Source organism: Lithobates pipiens, unplaced genomic scaffold (assembly GCF_037356315.1).
Source record: "Lithobates pipiens isolate NorthernLeopardFrog02 unplaced genomic scaffold, aLitPip1_a1.2 Scaffold_22, whole genome shotgun sequence".
In the NCBI taxonomy this organism is placed as follows: domain Eukaryota; kingdom Metazoa; phylum Chordata; class Amphibia; order Anura; family Ranidae; genus Lithobates; species Lithobates pipiens.
The window spans coordinates 181,818,649-181,840,267 of NW_027507784.1; the positions used below are offsets into that span (position 1 = coordinate 181,818,649).

The following is a 21,619-nucleotide window of genomic DNA, read 5'->3' on the forward strand; positions in this document are numbered from 1 at the left end:
GAAACAAATCCAGACAATCACATTGTCTGATTTTATTTATTTTTAAAGAGTTTATTTGCAAATTGTGGTGGAAATAAGTATTTGGTCACCTACAAACAAGCAAAATTTCTGGCTCTCACAGACCTGTATCTTCTTTAAGAGGCTCTTCTGTCCTCCACTCATTACCTGTATTAATGGCACCTGTTTGAACTTGTTATCAGTATAATAGACACCTGTCCACAACCTCAAACAGTCACACTCCAAACTCCACTATGGTGAAGACCAATGAGCTGTTGAAGGACACCAGAAACAAAATTGTAGACATGCACCAGGCTGGGAAGACCGAATCTGCAATAGATAAGCAGCTTGGTGTGAAAAAAAAAAACTGTGGAAGCGATAATTAGAAAATGGAAGACATACAAGACCACTGATAATCTCCCTCAATCTAGGGCTCCACGCAAGATCTCACTCCGTGGGGTCAAAAGGATCACAAGAACGGTGAGCAAAAATCCCAGAATCACACGGGGGGACCTAGTGAATGACCTGCAGAGAGCTGGGACCAATGCAACAAAGGCTACCATCAGTAACACACTATGCCGCCAGGGGCACAGATCCTGCAGTGCCAGACATGTCCCCATGCTTAAGCTAGCACATATCCGGGCCTGTCTGAGGTTTGCTATAGAGCTTTTGGATGATCCAGAAGAGGATTGGGAGAATGTCATATGGTCAGATGAAACCAAAGTAGAGTTGCAACCAAAGAACACCATACCTACCGTGAAGCATGGGGGTGGCAACATCATGCTTTGAGGCTGTTTCTCTGCAAAGGGAACAGGATGACTGATCCGTGTACATGAAAGAATGAATGGGGCCATGTATTGTGAGATTTTGAGTGCAAACTTCCTCCCATCAGCAAGGACATTGAAGATGAAATATGGCTGGGTCTTTCAGCATGACAAGGGTCCCAAATGCACCGCCTGGGCAATGAAGGCATGGCTTCGTAAGAAGCATTTCAAGGTCCTGGAGTGGCCTAGCCAGTCTCCAGATCTCAACCCTATAGAAAACCTTTGGAGGGAGTTGAAAGTCTGTGTTGCCCAGCGACAGCCCCAAAACATCACTGCTCTAGAGGAGATCTGCATGAAGGAATGGGCCAACATACCAGCAACCGTGTGTGACAACCATGTGAAGACTTGCAGAAAACGTTTGACCTGTCATTGCCAACAAAGGATATATAACAAAGTATTGAGATGAACTTTTGATATTGAAAAAGTACTTATTTTCCACCATAATTTGCAAATAAATTCTTTAAAAATCAGACAATGTGATTGTCTGGATTTGTTTACACATTTTGTCTCTCATAGTTGAGGTATACCTATGATGACAATTACAGGCCTCTCTCATTATTTTAAGTGGGAGAACTTGCACAATTGGTGGCTGAATGAATACTTTTAAGGGCAGCACAGTGGTGTAGTATATATATCTAAAGGCTTCTGCGCTCTATGGAAAATAGAAGTGAGTAAAAAAACCCAGAAAAAAGCAGCAATCACTATATGAGTTGGCTCTCACTAATGTGAATTAAAAAAATTATCTAAAGGTGTGATGCGCTAATTTCCAACCATACATATAAAACAATAGTGAATGAATAAACTAAACCTTCTAAATAGACAAACGCTTCATACGGTGCAGATATAAATGCGAAGAAAAAAATTATTATTTATACAATATTTAAAAGTGCAAAACGTGCATAAATATAGCTACAAGTGATCCAGTGCATGATGTATTATAAAGTATATAAAAATAGCTCCAAAGTGGCTAAGTGCATATGTTATGCTACACAAATCAACAATGCATAAACGCAGGTATAATGTAAAGATACCGTGAAAACAAGAAAAACTGTTTATACCAAAAAGTGACAAAAATGATATGCAAAGAAAACCAAATCTGCGTGGTTAAAGTGAAGCACATTAGTGTGTTTATTTAGTCACACTATCTGACTATGTATGGGACACTTTAAAGTGCAACGTGCTGAGCCAACAATCCTTCTGTGGTGGTTCGTGCAAGTGATGCTAATAAAATGCAATTACCTCAACGCTGTGAGGTAAACAGCGAAATTAGTACAGTGCAACCAGGTAGACCAGGGCGATCACAGGGATGGCTATATAGCAGGTTCTTAGAGATTCATCCAGCTTCCTTGTGTGTAATATAAGGTGCACTCAAAGAAATAGATCAAAAGAGGGCTGCCATAGTGTAGTATTTAAAACATGTAATGTTTATTTAAAAGGCTAAATACTACTCACAAACGAAGCTTTAAAACAATGCACGAATATTACAGCAGCAGACCGGATATGGATGTCACTTCCGGGTTCTCTTAGGAGAACCCGGAAGTGACGTCCATATCCGGTCTGCTGCTGTAATATTCGTGCACGTTTTGCACTTTTAAATATTGTATAAATAATAATTTTTTTCTTCGCATTTATATCTGCACCGTATGAAGCGTTTGTCTATTTAGAAGGTTTAGTTTATTCATTCACTATTGTTTTATATGTATGGTTGGAAATTAGCGCATCACACCTTTAGATAATTTTTTTAATTCACAGTGGTGTAGTGGTTGGCACTCTCGCCTAGCAGTAAAAAGGGTTGCTGGTTCCTATCCCAACCATGACACTACCTGCCTGGAGTTTGCATGTTCTCCCTGTGCCTGCGTGGGATTCCTCTGGGTATTCCAGTTTCCTCCCACACTCCAAAGACATGCAGGTAGGTTAATTGGCTTCTGTCCAAAAATTGGCCCTAGTATATGAATGGGGACCTTGGATTGTGGGCTCCTTGAGAGTAGGGACCAATGTGAGTGTACAATGTACAGGGATAGGGACAATTGTAGATACTCACTCAGGTTGAGCTAGATGGACTGGTGTCTTTATTCAACCTTACTAACTATGCAACTTTTTTGCCCCACTGTGTGTGTGTGTGTGTGTGTGTGTGTGTGTGTGTGTGTGTATGTATGTATATAGTAGGTGATGCAGTACTTTTACACATAGGATTATACAGTAACACATATAACACATCTGGTGAGGTTATTGAAAGTTCATTCTCTCAAGGTTGTAAATCTGTAATTCTTGAACTTAGTTAAATCTTATAAAGATAAGAAAGGTTTGATAACACAGCTGGGTGCCAAACTGTCTCTACACAGAGGTGTTTAATTGGACAAAAGCAGTTATAAATCATTTTAATGAACATATAAGAATTTGAGTAATTAAGTTTATCTGGTTGTAGAACAGGTGCCAGATTTATGTTTGTTTACATTAACGTAGATCTTAGCGACCAATCATATATAGGACAGATGGCTGAGATAGGCTTGTAAAAGGGTATATAAATGCAAGCGTCTACAATTACTAATCAGACAAGTCAGATAGGAGCTCATAAGGCTGAACTCTGTGTATGCTGCCTTATTGCAAGGGTCATAGAGGTCAGAACCAATGGGCAAATATCTGTCCGAAACTTGTCTCCTCGTACGAGTCAGAGAAGACTTCTTAACTTGTTCCAGAGTGTGGTGAATTTCCCTAACGAACTTGGTCGAGCTGCAACCCAGAACTCTGTGAGGGGACCGCACCAATGGTCAATCGACTGGTCCCCATCAAGTGACTGGTTCCCAAAATCGGCAGAAAAGACCCATTCTGGTTCAAGGTGAGAACTATTCATAATTGTTTCAATTTGGTTAGGCAATAAGAATACCTATATCTAATATGCTTGCATTGTAAGAAACCGTATAAATTAGACCTGTATGTTATCAGCTGTTAATAAACCTGCATTGTTGAAGTCCTGCCTGGTTCGATACTTTACTATTCTACTTCAGTCCGCCATAATGTCAGTCACAATAAAAATCACTGCCATTACTAGAACTAAAGAATTACTTACCACTAAAAATACTTAATGTGATTGTAGCCGTATTAGTGCAATTGTGACAGAGAAAATTGAGTACTGTCTGTGATACTTTTTTTATTTGCACTAACATATAATTTTTCAGGACAAGCTTTTGGGGTATGACCCCTTCAAGGTCCAAGCAGTACTCACTAAAATTTTTTTTATAAAAATGCCATAAAACTATCCCCTATTTTGTAAACGCTATAACTTTTGCGCAAAGCAATCAATAAACGCTTATTGGGATTTTTACCAAAAATATGTAGATATGAAGAATAATTATCGGCTAAACTGAGGAAATTTTTTTTACATATTTTTGGGGGATGTTTATTATAGCAAAATGTAAAAAAAAGTTTTTTTTTTTCTAAATTGACGCTCTTTTTTTTTGTTTATAGCGCAAAATAAAAACTGCAGGGGTGATAAATTACCACCAAATGAAAGCTCTATTTGTGGGGAAAAAAAGGACGTGAAATGGGAGCCACGTTGCACGACTGCGCAATTGTCGGTTAAAGCGACGCAGTGCCGAATCGCAAAAAGTTCTCTGGTCAGGAAGGGGCTAAAATATTCCAGGGCTGAAGCAGTTAATTAACAATGACATTCGCAGTTCAGTGTACAGTATCATTGAGTAGGAGCGTGAACAGTGATATCTAATCGCCACTACAGTGGGGCAAAAAAAGTATTTAGTCACCAATTGTGCAAGTTCTCCCACTTAAAAAGATGAGAGGCCTGTAATTGTCATCATAGGTATACCTCAACTATGAGAGACAAAATGTGGAAACAAATCCAGACAATCATTGTCTGATTTTTAAAAAAATTATGGTGGAAAATAAGTATTTGGTCAATGTCAAAAGTTAATCTCAATACTTTCTTATATATCCTTTGTTGGCAATGACAGAGGTCAAACGATTTCTGTATGTCTTCACAAGGTTGTCACACACTGTTGCTGGTATGGGCCCATTCCTCCATGATCTCCTCTAGAGCAGTGATGTTTTGGGGCTGTCGCTGGGCAACATGGACTTTCATCTCCCTCCAAAGGTTTTCTATGAGGTTGAGAGCTGGGCCACTTCTTCATTGCCCGGGCGGTGTGTTTGGGATCATTGTCATGCTGAAAGACCCAGCCACGTTTCATCTTCAATGCCTTTGCTGATGGGAGGAGGTTTGCACTCAAAATCTCATGATACATGGCCCCATTCATTCTTTCATGTACACGCATAAGACGTCCTGTTTCCTTTGCAGAGAAACAGCCTCAAAGCATGATGTTGCCACCTCCATGCTTCACAGTAGGTATGGTGTTGTTTGGTTGCAACTCAGCATTCTCTCTATTCCAAACACGACGAGTTGTGTTTCTACCAAGCAGTTCTACTTTGGATTCATCTGACCATATGACATTCTCCCAATCCTCTTCTGGATCATCCAAATTCTAGCAAACCTCAGACGGGCCCGGACATGTACTGGCTTAAGCAGAGGGACACATCTGGCACTGCAGGATCTGAGTCCCTGGCGGTGTAGTGTGTTACTGATGGTAGCCTTTGTTATGTTGGTCCCAGCTCTCTGCAGGTCATTCACTAGGCCCCCTCGTGTGGTTCTGGGGTTTTTACTCACCGTTCTTGTGATCATTTTAACCCCATGGGGTGAGATATTGCGTGGAGCCCCAGATCGAGGGAGATTATCAGTTGTCTTGTATGTCTTCCATTTTCTAATTATTGCTCCCACAGTTGATTTCTTCACACCAAGCTGCTTGCCTATTGCAGATTGTCGTCCCAGCCTGGTGCAGGTCTACAATTTTTTTTTTCTGGTGTCTTTCAACAGCTCTTTTTCTCTAAGTCTTCACATGGTTGTCTCTCTCATCTTTTTAAGTGGGAGAACTTGCACAATTGGTGGCTGACTAAATACTTTTTTGCCCCACTGTATGTTTGGACCCCTAAGGTACCCATTTATTATGCCACAATCCAATGCAAATTTGTTTACATCTCATGTGGTATTTCTTTTTTTTAATTAGGTGTAAAGAGTTGATTTTAGCCACAGCAAGAGCTTTATTTGACCTAATTGATGAGCAAACAAAACAGGTTAGTATTATTTTTTTTTCTTCCTTTTGTAATTGTGTGTTTTTTCCTCACCTACCTAATTTTGAATTGGACCATATCATCTTGGAAAACAACAAATTCATTTTGAAAATAGAGATGAAAGGCAAAACATTTTTTGTGTAGCTAAAAAAAAAAAATAAGCGATCATATTCTCTCTGTTCCCTTTGTTCTCAACTTCATAATAGCTGGGAGGAGGAGAAGCAACAGTACACTGAATAAAATACAAAATAATATCGGGAATGTGACATAACTTCCTCAGGGAGAAATTGCTTTCTTACAGCAGTCAGTTTGGATTTTTACACTGTATGCTTGTGCCTTGAGATCAAAGAACCATCCAACTGTGTGGTTCTCCATCAGAGTTTTAGGCCGCATGATGGCCTCCTTCAAGGCTATTCCATTCACCCAATTTACTCAAGGCCTCCAACACCTTTTGTTAATATGAAACATGCCCCTTCTCCTCGACCTCTCCTATTCTCCTATCCAGCCAAGCAAGGAACTCCCTACCTTGATGTATTTCCAGCCCAGCCTTGACAGTAGAGAAGTTGTTTTTCTACCATACCACTGGAAGGTGATAACAGCTACCGACTCCCCAAGGTGGGAGGAGAGGAGTGTTCCATCTAGTGGAGTCACTAGGGGTGGTGTCACCCCCCCACCCTTCCTTCTCCAACAACTATAGTTGGCCCTCCAATACAGATCCCCCTCCACCAATTGTAGTCCTCCCTCAGTATAGACCCCCCCCCCCCCCCAGGACAAACCACACAACTCCATCTGTACAAACCCCCCCTCAGGACAAACCACCACCCCCCTCCATCAGTACAGACCACCCCCCTCCACTAAGTACAGACTACCCCCTCCCCCAGGACAAACCACCCAACTCCATCTGTACAGACCCTCTCCTCCATCAGTACAGACCCTCCCCCAGGAAAAACCACCTCCCCTCCATATAATATAGCTGTGTCCGGCAGCAAAAACCAACCTCGTCACCAAGCCCCCTCCCCACGTTAACAGACCAGAACAAAACAGCAGACACAAACACTCTTCCCTCCTATCACAGCAGCTCTGAGCAGCTCAGGTGTAACTGGGTGGCAATGTACCATGCCAAGCCCCCCACACCTCTTGGAACACCTCACCTCAAGTGGCAGAGGCAACCCCCCCCCCCAATCGCAAGCCGACACCAGCTCAGGTGGCTCAGATACACGGAACACCCAGGCGGCAGCTAGAGAGGACAGCGTACAGCTTTGTGGCTTGGGCAGGAAATAGATAGTGACAGACCCAGGCAGCAGAGCAGTAGTGAGAGACGGAGGGGAGGTGGAAAACACAGGCCAGGCACAGCCATGGCGCTGGAAGAGTGTTCCGACTGAAAAAAAAGTGCCAAAGGGAGCCAGGGCTTTCGTCACCCTTGGGATAGTGTCACCCCTGTAGTGGGTGGCACCCTTGTGCGGACCACACCCCGCTAGAGATGCCACTGATTCCATCCTCTCGTAGCTCAGGAAACTTTGTTATCTGAGGTAGCCAAGCTCCACATCAACATCACGCTCAGAGCAATAAAAATGTCTTTACACAGCCGCTAATTTAGGGACACCCAATCAGGGTGCAATCGGACAATATCATGGCTGTGGCACAAATCAATCACCAAGGGGGTCCCAGGAGTCATGCAGCCTTTAATGAAGCAATCATGATCATCTTGTGAATGGAAAACATGCGGTCTAGCGATCTCTGCTGTCCACATCCCAATTGGAAGGTGGATTACTTCAGTCATCACCGCCTGGTTTAAGAGGAATGGACCCTTCAGGCCGACATCTTCAACCTGATATGTCAGAGATGGAGGGACTGAGGATGTGGATATCATAACCTCTGGGTTCAGCAAGTTATCTCTGTGGCCAGGACTAAGCATCCTCTAGCACTGGCATCTTTCTCTAATTATTCCCTGGACTAAGTCTAGTCTATGCCTGTCCTCCAGTGTGAATTCTGCTTGACTGCTCCAAACATATCAGACCTCCTGTCTCAAGGCTCCCTATTCCATCATGATTCTCAGTCACTGCCTTTAACAGCATTGGCTGTTGAAGCCCAGATCTTGAGCTCTTGAGATCTCCACTTCCACTAGTAAATAAATAAATCTTTATTTCATGTTGTTTCTCAGATCAAACCACCGTTTGCTTCTTGGGACTTCAATTTGCTTCTCTCTGCATTGCAGAAATCTCATGACAATGGAAATCGCATTGTTTTTAATGGCGCCCGTTCACATCAGTGCAACTCGGCATGACTCATGTTTAGACTACTTTGATGTGATTCCAGTGATATTTTGGTCTCATAGAATATGCAAGCCATGTCCAAGGTGCACTACATAGTTGCACTGAAAATCAAATCAAAATGTGATCGCAGCAGTGTGAGCCTAGCCTAAAGTTGGCCATAGAGGGTTGGAATCTCGGTCGGCTCAACAGGGAATGTTGAGATCCCAACAATGTATGGGCAGGCTGATTGTATCTAAGTCAATCCATCAATTGACTTGGGTACAACCAGCACGTTGGATTTCTAGGATGCGATTATTGCCAGAGGCTATAGCTGCTAGCAAAAATTAATCTGTGTTCTCCTAGGAGGGAAGGCTCCCCGCGACCCAAACAAACCCCCCCCTCGCTGGGAGAACACAATAGCTCAGCAAGAGGAATTCCCCTTTCAACACAGACTGTTGATGGGGGAATCAAGTGATTTTACTTTCTATTTTACTTTGTTATGCAGTCTATGCATTAAGATAAAAAAAAACACCTGTGTGCAGCAGCCGCCCCAGCATCCCCTAATACTTACCTGAGCCTCCTCTCCAGCGCTGTCCTTAACCGTCCAAGATTTTCCTCCTGATTGGCTTGAGACACTGCAGTGGCACTATTAGCTCCCACTACTGTCAATCAAATTTATTTAGCCAATCAGGACCGAATGGGGGCTCCGTGTCTGAATGGACACAGGGAGCTGTGACTCGGCTCGGGTGCCCCTACTTGTTGTGGGGGCACTTCACAGGAGGCAGTGGCCAGGAGAGCAGAAAAGGGAATTGAAGAGGAGGATCTGGGCTGCCCTGTGCAAAACCACTGCACAGGGCAGGTAAGTTATAATGTATGTTTGAATTTTTTTTTTTAACAAAACAAGACTTTACAATGAACAGCCTGCGACTTGAAAGCAATCAAAATTTTATAATTGCCTCTTCCCTTTGTTGTTGTTTGTTTTTTTTTTTTTTTTTTCTTATTTGTTTTTTATTGCATAGATCACAAACGATCCTGAAAAAAGAATGACTGTTTTAAGTCATCACTTTGTTAGACATCCGGCAAAGCAATACGAGCCAGCATATGAAACAATCACAAGTGTTTCAGGTATGTAAAATTTCCAGTGAATTTGTCTGGATTAATATTACAATTTAATGTAAAATGAATTGTGAGCTAAGCCTGAGTAAAATGAATTGTGAGCTAAGCTTTATCTGATTTCTGCTAAAGGAATGTTTAATTAACCACTTCAGCCCTGGAAGGTTTTACCCCCTTCCTGACCAGAGCACTTTTTACAATTTGGCACTGTGTCGCTTTTACTGCTAATTTCGCGGTCATGCAATGCTGTACCCAAACAAAATGTGCATTCTTTTTTTTCCCCACAAATAGAGCTTTCTTTTGATGGTATTTTATTGCCTCTTCGATTTTTTTTATTTTTTGCGTCATAAACGGAAAAAGAACGACAATTTTGAAAAAAAAGATTTTCTACTTTTTGTTATATAAAAAAAAATCCAATAAACTGAATTTTAGTCATACATTTAGGCCAAAATGTATTCAGCCACGTTTCTTTGGTAAAAAAAAATGTCAATAAGCGTATATTTATTGGTTTGCACAAAAGTTATAGCGTCTACAAATTAGGATATATTTTCTGGAATTTACACAGCTTTTAGTTTGACTGCCTATCTCATTTTAAAATGGCAGGGCAGTACAACCCCCCCCCCCCCAATTACCCCATTTTTGAAAGAAGACACACATGTTGAACCCATTGAATATTTTTTTTTTCAAGTGATTGAATAATGACAAAAAAAAGTTGTCACTAAATGATATATTGCTCACACATGCCATGGTTATATGTGGAATTGCTCCCCAAAATAAATTTTGCTGCTTCTCCTGAGTATGGGGATACCACGTGTGGGACTTTTTGGGAGCCTAGCTGTGTACGGGGCCCCGAAAACCAAGCACTGCCTTCAGGATTTCTAAGGGCGTAAATTTTTGATTTCACTCCTCACTACCTATCAGTTTTGAAGGCCATAAAATGCTAAGCTGGCATAACCCCCCCCCCCCCAATTGACCCCATTTTGGAAAGTAGACACCCCAAGCCATTTGCTGAGAGGCATGTTGAGCCCATGGAATATGTTATATTTTGCCACACGTTGCGGGAAATTACAGATAAATAAAGCAAAGCTGCGCTGAATCTTACAAAAAATGTGTGAAAAACTACCCATATGCGAATATATGAATGCTACACATTCAACTACAAGATATTAATCTCAACGTGCAATAAAAAACTGAAATGACAATCTTAATCACATAGATGTAGTTGTGAATTAACACACTAACAGTGAGAGAAAAAATATGTGATAAATTAGAACTGAATAAATAAATACATAAATAGTCCACAATAAAAATGGAGAGGTAAGTCTTTAGTCCTCAATACCACCGCACACAACACCCTCAAAGAAGTGACAGGGTACACCAAGGGAAGATACTCCACTAATGAAATCACTGCTGCTTACCAGCTAGCTAGATCTCTTTTTAAGAAGATCCAACATGCACGTGGTTTATCCCCCAGCCTGGGTTTGTCCCGATGTTCCACTTGAACCCACATAAACACTCCCATTCTAACTTCTCCTCACAGCCATATTGATGGGTGCTCATATCTCTCTCCCTCTTCTCATTCTTCTTAACCTAAAAAATGGAACTACTCAATTTAGTGCACAAAACACAAATGTAATATTTACAACAATAAGGCATAAAGAGCTTTGCCTGTCACTTGAAGGTTGTCTACTTCCTTTAGACCCAGTTAGTGCGATTGTGGTCGGCTCTAAGGGGACCTATCAATATGGCTGTGAGGAGAAGTTAGAACGGGAGTGTTTATGCTGGTTCAAGTGGAACATCGGGACACATTCTGCATAACCCTGTACAGAAACCCAGGCTGGGGGATAAACCACGTGCATGTTGGATCTCCTTAAAAAGAGATCTAGCTAGCTGGTAAGTGGCAGTGATTTCACTAATGGAGGATCTTTTCTTGGTGTACCATGTGACTACTTTTTAATTTTAATAATTTTTATTGAAGATTTGCATCAGAACAGAAAAGATAAACAATCCTCAATACAATTCAACAAGATAGATCCACCCATACATAGGCAGAGCCAAGCTAGACATACATGGATCCAGACCAAAATAGAACAAAACCAACCTATAAAGCCATCTAGAGATACATTGATAAAACATTGGTATTATTTAGAACCCATAACAATAAGTTCAGTCTCCTTGGTGGAGAATGACTAGTCAAAGCACACGAGCCATAGATCCCCTGGTGCCCCAAATGGGATCTAGCTGCAGACCAAGGGCTAGGCCCGCCCGCCAAGACCAGGACTCCCCCCACCCCTCTTTACCAAGTTTAGTTGCCTGAGATGCCCAAAGAAATTCTGGGCTAAAAACCATCCCAGAACATCGCTGCCATCTCTAAGAGAACCCCTTGTGGGGCCCATCCCAAACCACCAAGGGAGGTGAAGAAGAAGAGAAGAGAAAAAACGTGTGAAAAGGAAAAAAAAGGGGAAAGGGGGAGAGGAGAAGAGGAGACAAAGTAGAATGCTGAATCAAATGTTACCTGCCCTAGAAGCCAAAGTACCGGGCCGCACTCCTGGAATAAGAGAAATATTACACAACGTCGCCCATGGTTCCCAGATCATCCGGAATCTCTCCGTTTTGTCGTGCGACTTAGCCACTACTTGTTGTTGCACCATGATCCATGTTACCTTAGATCTGAACATCCTATAGGAAATCGTGTGTTTCTTCCAGGCCTTAGCAATCGTAAGTTTAGCGCCAAGAAAAACAAAAAACACCAAGTGCTGTAAATGTTTAGATAGAGCTGGGATGAAAAGATTCAGTAAGGCTAAACTGGGGTGTGGTAGTAAGGCAGTCCCCGTAATGGAACTGACCGTACGAAACACCTTCCGCCAAAAGGAGCGGATGCGTGGGCAGGACCACCAGACATGAAACATATCTCCTCCCAGTTCACAACCTCTGAAGCACATTGGCGAGGAACCCGGAAATTTTTTTGCCAGCCTGGAAGGAACGTAGTACCATCTAAACAGGACCTTGATACCTGCCTCAATTAGAGAAACATTAAGTATACCTTTTGTGAGCTCTTATCGAGGCCCCAAACCACTGTTTCGATTCCCAAGAGCAGCCCAAGTCTGCTTCCCATGCGAGAGCATAAGAGGGCTTGTTGTCCTTCCCCATCAGAGCCGCGTAAATCAGGGAGATACCCCCCCTCTGGTCCGTGGCCTGCGCACACCATTGCTCATATTGCGTTATAAAAGGAGGAAGAGGTTTGGAAGTCCAAATGGAATACAAAAAGTGTGAGATTTATGTAAATCTGAATATTTCCGAATCGGGCATATCTAATTTCTTTTTGCAATGTGATAAAGAAAGAGGGCCAGAAGGGGAAAAGAAGTGTCCGATTCTGTATAACCCCTTATTCGTCCACCATTTAAAGGCTTCTATATTTTCCCCCGGGGGAAAATCCCCATTATGAAAAATGTGTGTTAGCGGCTTCAGTGGGGAGATTAACGAGTCCCGTTTGAATAGGTTGGAGCTAAGCGCCAATGAATGCGAGAGGGTGGGAGCCAGAATCGCTGGTCTGCGTGTGGGGCTACAACCCATCAGGAAGTCTATTGTGTGGTGGGGAATAGATTGCCGTTCCATCGATAACCAGTCCGGTTTAACGGAACCCGAGAAAGCCATTGATATCTGGGCCAGTTGTGCCGCTTGATAATAACCCCACAAATTGGGAAGACCCAACCCCCCTTGAGATTTCAATCGGTAGAGTGTGGCTGAGGAGCACCTATAGCCTTTCTTCCCCCAGACAAACCTCACGATGTCCGTTTGTATTTTGTCAAGGAATGTTTTGGGGACTGGAATTGGGAGTGAACGGAACAAGTACAATAAACGCGGTAGAAGTGTCATTTTTACCGCATTAATCCTACCCAGCCAGGAGATGCCACAACCTGACCAGCGAACTAAATCCTCTTTGCATTTTTGCGCCATGTAGGGATAGTTGGCTTTGAATAATGTGTGTATATCGGAAGTGAGTTTGATTCCCAAATAAGGGAGCTGGGATTGTGCCCATGAGAAGGTAAAATTATTTGAGAGTTGTGATAGCATATCTGTGGATAACGTAATATTCAGGGCTAAAGATTTCTCCATATTGACCCGGAGTCCCGAAATCTTACTAAAATCTAATAAAGTCCGGTTAATGATGGGCATGGAGGTCAGGGGCGAGGTAACAAAAAGAAGGAGGTCGTCCGCATAAAGGGCGCATTTATGTTCGCAGGACCCGCACATGACCCCCCTAATGTCGGGGTTAGAACGCAAGGCAATGGCTAAAGTTTCTATGGCTATGGCAAAAAGAAGCGGAGATAGTGGGCACCCCTGTCTTGTCCCCCTACCAATACCGAACGTGTTTGATAATCTGCCCAACAAACGCACCTGAGCCGAAGGATTAGAATAGAGAGCCGCTATAAGGTTAAGAAAGTATTTTCCACACCCCCATCTCTTCAGAATGTCCGTAAGGTACGACCAATCAATAGAGTCAAAGGCCTTATGAAGGTCAATGGACAGCAGAAACCCCTGTTGCGGGGAGCCCCCGTCCCATTGTGCCTTCAGGAGTGAAATAATATCTACTGCGCGCCTAATCTGGTCTGGTCCTTGTCTCCCAGGGATGAACCCCACCTGATCTTTGTGGATATACCGGGAAATAAAGCTTGACAGCCTGTTCGCCAGTATTTTCGTCATTATCTTAATGTCATTATTGATAAGCGAGATAGGCCTATAATTGCCCACCACGCTGGCATCTTTACCCGGTTTAGGAATCACCGAGATAAACGCTGAGTTCATGTCCGGAGGCATGGTGGTGCCATCCCTGAGAGAGTTAAACATTTTCACCAGATAAGGAGCCAGAGAAGGGCCAAACTTCTTATAATAACCATTGGAGAATCCGTCCGGACCCGGGGCAGAACCCACTGAGAGCGTTTTTATAGTGTCAAGTACTTCAGCCTGAGTGAACAGATCCTCCATAAGATCCCTGTGATCCTCTGAGAGCTTGGGCAGTGGGTGATCACTCAGGAGCCGCTCCCGAGCACCCTTGGAGGGACTAGTCCCCTGTTTGTATAGGTCCGAGTAGAACCTCAAAAAAGTGTCCATGACTTTAACAGGGTTCTGAGAGAGGTCCCCCGAGTGAACTCTGATTTTAGGAAAAGACTGAGCACGTGGCTTGGGGGTCAGTTTTACTGCCAGTCGTGAGCCCACCCTGTCTTTTTGTGCATAGAATTTAGCCCCCGTCCAAGTAAGATGTTGTGCAGCCGCTGTCATGTGACTACTTTTGAGGGTGTTGTGTGCGGTGTCACTATTGAGGACTGAAGACTTGCCTCTCCATTTTTATTGTGGACTATTTATTTATTCAGGTCTAATTTATTTATCACACATTTTTTTCTCTCACTGTTAGTGTGCTAATTCACAACTACATCTATGTGATTAAGATTGTCATTTCATTTTTTTATTGCAGGTTGAGATTATTATTTTGTAGTTGAACGTGTAGCATTTATATATTCACATATGGGTATATCGTTTTTCACACATATTTTTGTAAGATTCAGTGCAGCTTTGCTTTATTTATCTGGATTGTATCTCACATTAAGTTGTAGCAGGATTTTTTCTTTTTATTAATTTTTTTCAATTTAGTTCTTATCACAGTATATAAGGACTATTAGACAGCGCTGTTTTCACACGATTTTACATATGTGGAATTACACTCTAAAATACATTCTGCTGTTTCTCCTGAGTACGGGGATACCACATGTTTGGGACTTTTTGGGAGCCTAGCCACGTACAGGGCCCCGAAAACCAAATCACCACCTTCAGGATTTCTAAGGGTGTACATTTTTGATTTCAGTCCTCACTACCTATCACTTTCGAAGACCATAAAATAGCACAAACCCCCTTAGGATTTAAGATTGGTCTTGTCGGCTTTGTTAAATCAGCCGTTTGAATCTTATGAGAAATTCTCTTGGTTCTTTCACAAGAAAGATAATCTTTTGCTTGCCATTTCTTCTGCTAGAAGAGTATTGGAACTAACGGCTCTGTCTTGTAAGAGCCATATTTCATCATGTATAGGGACGAGGTGATTTGATGTCCTCATCCTGAATTCTTACCAAAAGTGCTAACAGGTTTTCATTTAAACCAAGATATTATTCTGTCTTCTTTCTCTCCAGAAGCCTTAATCTGGGGAAGAGAAAGCACTACAGTCTCTTGATGTAGTAATAGCGATCAGAAAGGGTGACCGCTCAGGTTCGCAAAACACAGGTTTTTGTTTGTAATGCCAGAGGGTCCAAGATCCACTATTTTCCAGATGGGTTTGTCAAGTGATTGATCAAGCTTCAGCTTAAAGAAGAAAATTCTTCCTTCTCATATTAAGAGCACACTCATCCAGGGCTATTAGTGCCTCTTGGGTGAGGCATCATCAGGCCTCTATGGCTCGGATCTGTAAGACCGCAACATTGGTCTTTGGTCTTTGGTTCAGACGTTTATCCGATTTTTTTATTTTTTTCCCGATATTAAAGGTCATGAGGAGATTGCCTTTGGGCACAGAATATACTGGAGGCTGCAGTATGAGTCCTCTGGCCTCCTGTTTCCTTGATTCTGTCTTCCCCCCCCCCTTCAGTTGCCATTGCTATGGGACATCCCACATTGTTATTACTATGGCGCTGTGTCCCCTGATGTAAGAAAATAGGATTTTTAAAACAGCTTACCTTTAAAATCCTTTTCTTTGATGTACATCAGGGGACACAGAGGTCCCTCCCTCCTTATACACTTTGATTGCTTGGCTACAAAACTGAGGTCTCCCAGTAATGGGAGGGGTTATATGGGGTAAGTTCACGCCTTAAGGGACGTGCCAGTGTCCAGCACCTGAAATGCCGATATAACCCACATAGTTATTACTATGGCGCTGTGTCCCCTGATGTACATCAAAGAAAAAGATTTTACAGGCAAGCTGTTTTAAAAATCCTATTCATTCCATTTTGGTGGAACAGCATGTCCAAATATTGTCGGACAATATGACGGCATTATTTAACAAATCAAGGGGGCACAAAAAGCAGAACCTTGATGGAGCTAGCTCATCGGATCCTGAGATGGGCAGAGAGCAAGTTGGCCTCTCTATCCGCAGTCCACTTGAACGGTACGGAGAACACCTTGGCATATCTCCTCAGCAGGACATAAATAAGGGAAGCCGAGTGGTCTCTAAATCAGCAGTTATTCGAGAGGATCTCCGGAAGGAGGGGTTTCCCTCAGGTGGATCTCTTTGCAAAACAAGAAAATGCAAAAGTTCTGGCCTTCTTCTCCCTGCATAGGCAGGATCAAGCTCTAGGAGTAGATGCTTTAGCCCACAAGTGAGATTTCCAGCTGTCCTACGCTTTTCCCCCGTTTCAACTGATTCCAAGGGTGTTAGGCAAATTCAGACTGGAATCCACGGAACTAATCTTAATAGCTCTGTTGTGGCTGAAAATGCCTTGGTTTTCAATCTTGATGAACCTCTCAGTGAAACCTCCTTGGAAGTTACCAATCAGGACACATCTGGGTCCAGATTCTCCATCCAGATCCAGTTCATCTCAATCTAACAGCCTGGTTTCTGAAGAACAAATCTTAAGACAGAAAGAAGGGTTTATCAGAGAAGCTTATTATTACCCTTCTTGCAAGTAAGAAAAAAGTGACAAGAGACATTTACTTCAAAGTCTGGAAGGTATATAATACCTGGTGTTCTAGAAAAAACGTTAATTTTCTTACTACAATTTTGGTTTCGGAATTTCTTCAAGAAGGATTGGAGAAGGGGTTAGCAGCAAGTATGCTCAAGACGCAAGTAGCTTCTTTATCAGTCTTTTTGGAAAGAACCCTCTCAGGGGAACCTTTTAATAATCAGATTTAGGTCTATGGCAGAAGTAAAACCTAAACCTATTGTTTTCCCAAATGGAATTCATCTTTAGTTCTTCAGAGACTGATGAAGACTCGGTTTGAACCTATAAATAGATCATCGTTGAAATTTTTGATATTCAAAACTGTTTTGTTAGTAGCAGTAACTTCTGCACGTAGAGTTACAAGCTCTGTCAATTAAAGAGCTCTTTATGAGATGCCTACCAGATAGAGTAGTCTTAAGGACAGATCCAGCTTTCCTGACAAAAGTAGCTTCAGTCTTTCATTGTACTCAGGAGATTATTCTTACTACATTTTGCCCTTTACATTAAAGAGGCATACACCTCTTTGGGTCTGGAACCTCCAGAAGGGATCTTACCTCATTTGACTCGTGCTGTAGCAGCATCATGGGCAGAAAGGGCCGGGGCATGTCCTGAACAAATTTGCAAGGCAGCCACATGGTCCAGTTTCTTGACCTTTTATAAGGCACTACCGCTTGGATCTGTTATAAGCCTCGGATCAATCCTTTGGTCGGAAGGTTTTACAGGCAGTAGTCCCACCCTGAAGTAAATTTCTTGGTTATCCTCTCCAAGGTGCTGTCCTGGGCGGTCAGACTACGGGACTGTCCTGACAGGATTCAGTCTGACAGGGCCATGGCAGTGGCTTACATTGAATACCAGGGGAGGCACGAGAAGTCGCGCAGCCCAAAAAGAGGTGAATAATGTTCTAGCTTTGGCAGAACACAACACTCCTTGCATTTCGGCAATTCTAATTATTCAGGCGTACTACTTGAGACGCCAACAATTATTTCCGGGAGAACGATCTCTTTACCCCGACATCTTCCTAGCAATATGTCAGAGGGGGTACTCTGGACATGGACCTATTCGCGTCCAGATTCATTATTAAGGTCGAACAAGGGGATCGCTAGCAGGCGGAACAGATGCATTAGCCTTCCCAGGGGATCAATTTTTACTGATCTATGCATTTCCTCCAGTTCTGCTACTTCTGCGCCTTCTCCGCAGGATTAAGCCGGAACAAAGGGAGGGGATGCTGGCAGCCCCAGCGGTCCCAGAAGATCTTAATTTATCGAGATCATAAAGATGGCATTAGGAGTCCTTTGGACTCTGCCATTATAGCCAGACCTTCTTGCACAAGGTCCGGTATTTCATCCTACCTTACGGACAAGGAGTTTAACAGGTTTGACTGTTGAATCCCACTCTATAAAAGATCATGGGTGATCTCCTTCGGTAGTGTCTACTTTGACTAAGGCCAGGAAGCCGGCTTCCAGAATCACTTACTTTTGAATCTAGAAGGCATAGGTTTCTTGGTATGGATCCAGGGATTGGCACCCCAGGAAGTATGTCAATAGGCAGGATTGTGTGTGCATGTTTATATATATGTGTGTGTGTGTGTGTGTTTGTGTTTGTGTGTATGTTTATATGCACTGGTGAGGCACTGGTAGGCTGCTGGGCACAGTGAGGCTGCATATGATGTGCACTGGTGAGGCTGCATTGATCTCCTGTACCATGTTTGCAGTCTCCGACCATCTCCTGTACCATGCCTGCAGTCTCCGTCCATCTCCTGTACCATGCCTGCAGTCTCTGACCATCTCCTGTACCATGCCTGCAGTCTCTGACCATCTCCTGTACCATGCCTGCAGTCTCTGACCATCTCCTGTACCATGCCTGCAGTCTCTGACCATGTCCTGTACCATGCCTGCAGTCTCTGACCATCACCTGTAGCATGTGTGCAGTCTCTGACCATCACCTGTAGCATGTGTGCAGTCTCTGACCATCTCCTGTATAAAAATATTTTTTCAAAACAGTCAATTTCGGTATCTGTGCTGTTTCGATATCAGTTTCGGTTTTCGGGACCAAGGAAGATTTATTTTCGGTATTGGTTTGGGCGCCAAAAACCCATTCGGTGCATCCCTAGTTTGAACCTTACGAGAAATTCCCTTGGTTCTTTGACAAAAAAGATGATCTTTTCTGCTTGTCATTTCTTCTGCTAGAAGAGTATCGGAACTAACGGCTCTGTCTTGAAAGAGCCATATTTATGTCCTCATCCTGAATTCTTACCAAAAGTGGTAACAGGTTTAATTTAAACCAAGATATTATTCTTCCTTCTTTTTCCCCAGAGCATTAATCTGGGGAAGAGAGAGCACTACATTCTCTTGATGTAGGAAGAGCGATCAGAGTCTATTTAAGGGCGACCGCTCAGGTTTGCAAAACACAGGTTTTTTGTTCTGCCAGAGGGTCCAAGATATGGACAGGCAGCGTCAAGATCCACTATTTTCCAAATGGATTTGTCAAGTGATTGTTCAAGCTTCAGCTTAAAGAAGAAAATTCTTCCTTCTCATATTAAGAGCAGCTCATCCAGGGCGATTGGTGCCTCTTGGATGGTGCATCATCGGGCCTAAGGCCGTGTAAGTCCGCGACTTGGTCTTCAGTTCATACGTTTATCCGATTTTATCAAATCCATATTAAAGGTCATGAGGAGATTGCCTTTGGGCACAGCATACACTGCAGGTTGCAGTATGAGTCATCTGGTCTCCTGTTTCCTTGTTCTGTCTCCCCCCCTTCAGTTGCCATTCCTATGGGACATCCCACATAGTTATTACTATGACGCTGTGTCCCCTGATGTAAGAAAAGAAAATAGGATTTTTATAACCACTTACCTGTAAAATAATTTTCTTTGATGTACATCAGGGGACACAGAGGTCCCTCCCTTCTTCTTATACTGAGGACTCCCAGTAATGGGAGAGGTTATATGGGGAAAGTACACGCCTTAAGGGGCACACCAGGGTCCAGCACCTGATACACCGATATAACCCACATAGTTATTACTATGGCGCTGTGTCCCCTGATGTACATCAAAGAAAAGGATTTTACAGGTAAGCTGTTATAAAAATTATATATTATTTTTTTTGCTTTTTTTTAATCTTATTTTTAAACTTCTTCTTTCATTTATTTTTTTTAATTTTTATTCTCTCAGGGAATTTAAATATCCCTTATGATAACAATAGGCAGTGACAGGTACTTTTTTTGAAAAAATTGGGGTCTATTAGACCCTAGACCTCTCCTCTACCCTCAAAGTAACTGACCACACCAAGATAGGTGTGATAAAATCCTTCCTGATTTCCCAATGGCGCTGTTTACATCGGCTGCATTCTCAGGTTCCCTGTTGGGACAGGAGAGCCAGAGAAAAACCGACGACCACTGGCTGAAAAGAATGATACCAAGATAATACCTAAACTGGCAGGCATCATTCTGGTATAACCACTCAAAGTCCAGCAACATATTACTATGTTGCTGGTCCTTGTTGGGCGTATATTGTAATCTTCTTCTTTTTTTTTTATATATTTTTTTCTTTTTTTTTTTACACTTTTTTTTATTTTTTTTTGTAACTGTAACCGGTTCCAGGTTCAGGTCTCTCAAAATGTGATGGCATCTTGGGAGACCCTGTGAAAGTGTGTCAAGTCTGTGCAGTGCTGTACCCTACACTAATACTCAAGTAGTGTATGGTAGCATTCAAAACATTCACCAATGCAAAGGCCAGGACAGGAGGTGCAATAATAGCGCGTGTCATGCCTATATCCCCGCTTGCTGCAGACACAACATCTTCTTTGGCGGGTTCGTTGGGTAGGGGTACACGGAAAGACATGAGGAAAATGCCTCTCATGCAGCGGGCTCATTGCATTTGGTTGGGGAAGGTGAGGTGGAGCACTGTCTGGAAACAGAAGGGTTCTGACGATCTTTTCCTGGAATTTAAGGAAGGATCCAGTCCGTTCTGAAGCTCTGTATAGCACATGAGTGTTCAGAAAAGCCAGTTGAAATAAATAAACAGACACTTTCTTGTACCAGCGTCTGGCCTTATGGGCAACTAGGTACGGCTCCAACAACTGGTCGTTGAGGTCCACCCCTCCCATGTTAAGTGGTACGCTCATGTAATAATTGTCCACGTACAAGTGGTACCCCTTTCCGAATAAGGGTGACACCAAGTCCCACACAATCTTGCCAGCGCTTCCTATGTAATCAGGGCAGTTTGTTGGCTCTACGTGACTATCTTTGCCCTCGTAAACCATAAAACTACATGTATAGCCTGTGGTTCTGTCACAGAGCTTATCTTATACATCTTGACCCCGTATCTGGCACGATTGCTGGGAAGGTACTGTTTGAATGACAAGCGGCCAGAAAACTTAATCAGGCACTCATCAACACAGACAACTCGATGGGGAGTAAACAAGTCTGCAAAACGTTGGTTGAAGTGGTTTACGAGGGGGTGAATTTTGTAGAGCTGGTTGTATTCAGGGTCTCCACGAGGATGACAGTTCATTGTCATTGAAATGCATGAACTGCGAGATCTGCTAGTATCGTGCCCTGGTCATGGAGGCAGAGGACAAGGGCATGTGGGGAATTGGGTCAATGG

At 42.9% G+C, this 21,619-nt stretch overlaps 1 protein-coding gene across 2 annotated transcripts in view; it reads left to right on the top strand.

Annotated features, from left to right (window-relative positions):
• PGAP1 (post-GPI attachment to proteins inositol deacylase 1) overlaps nucleotides 1-21,619 on the top strand; it is a 484,659-nt gene that overhangs the window by 129,393 nt on the left and 333,647 nt on the right. For both annotated transcript variants that reach the window (XM_077448710.1, XM_077448711.1), the window contains exons 7-8: nucleotides 5,891-5,957; nucleotides 9,226-9,331. In XM_077448710.1, coding sequence (XP_077304836.1) covers nucleotides 5,891-5,957; nucleotides 9,226-9,331 — 173 coding nt within the window. The remainder of the gene's footprint in view (nucleotides 1-5,890; nucleotides 5,958-9,225; nucleotides 9,332-21,619) is intronic.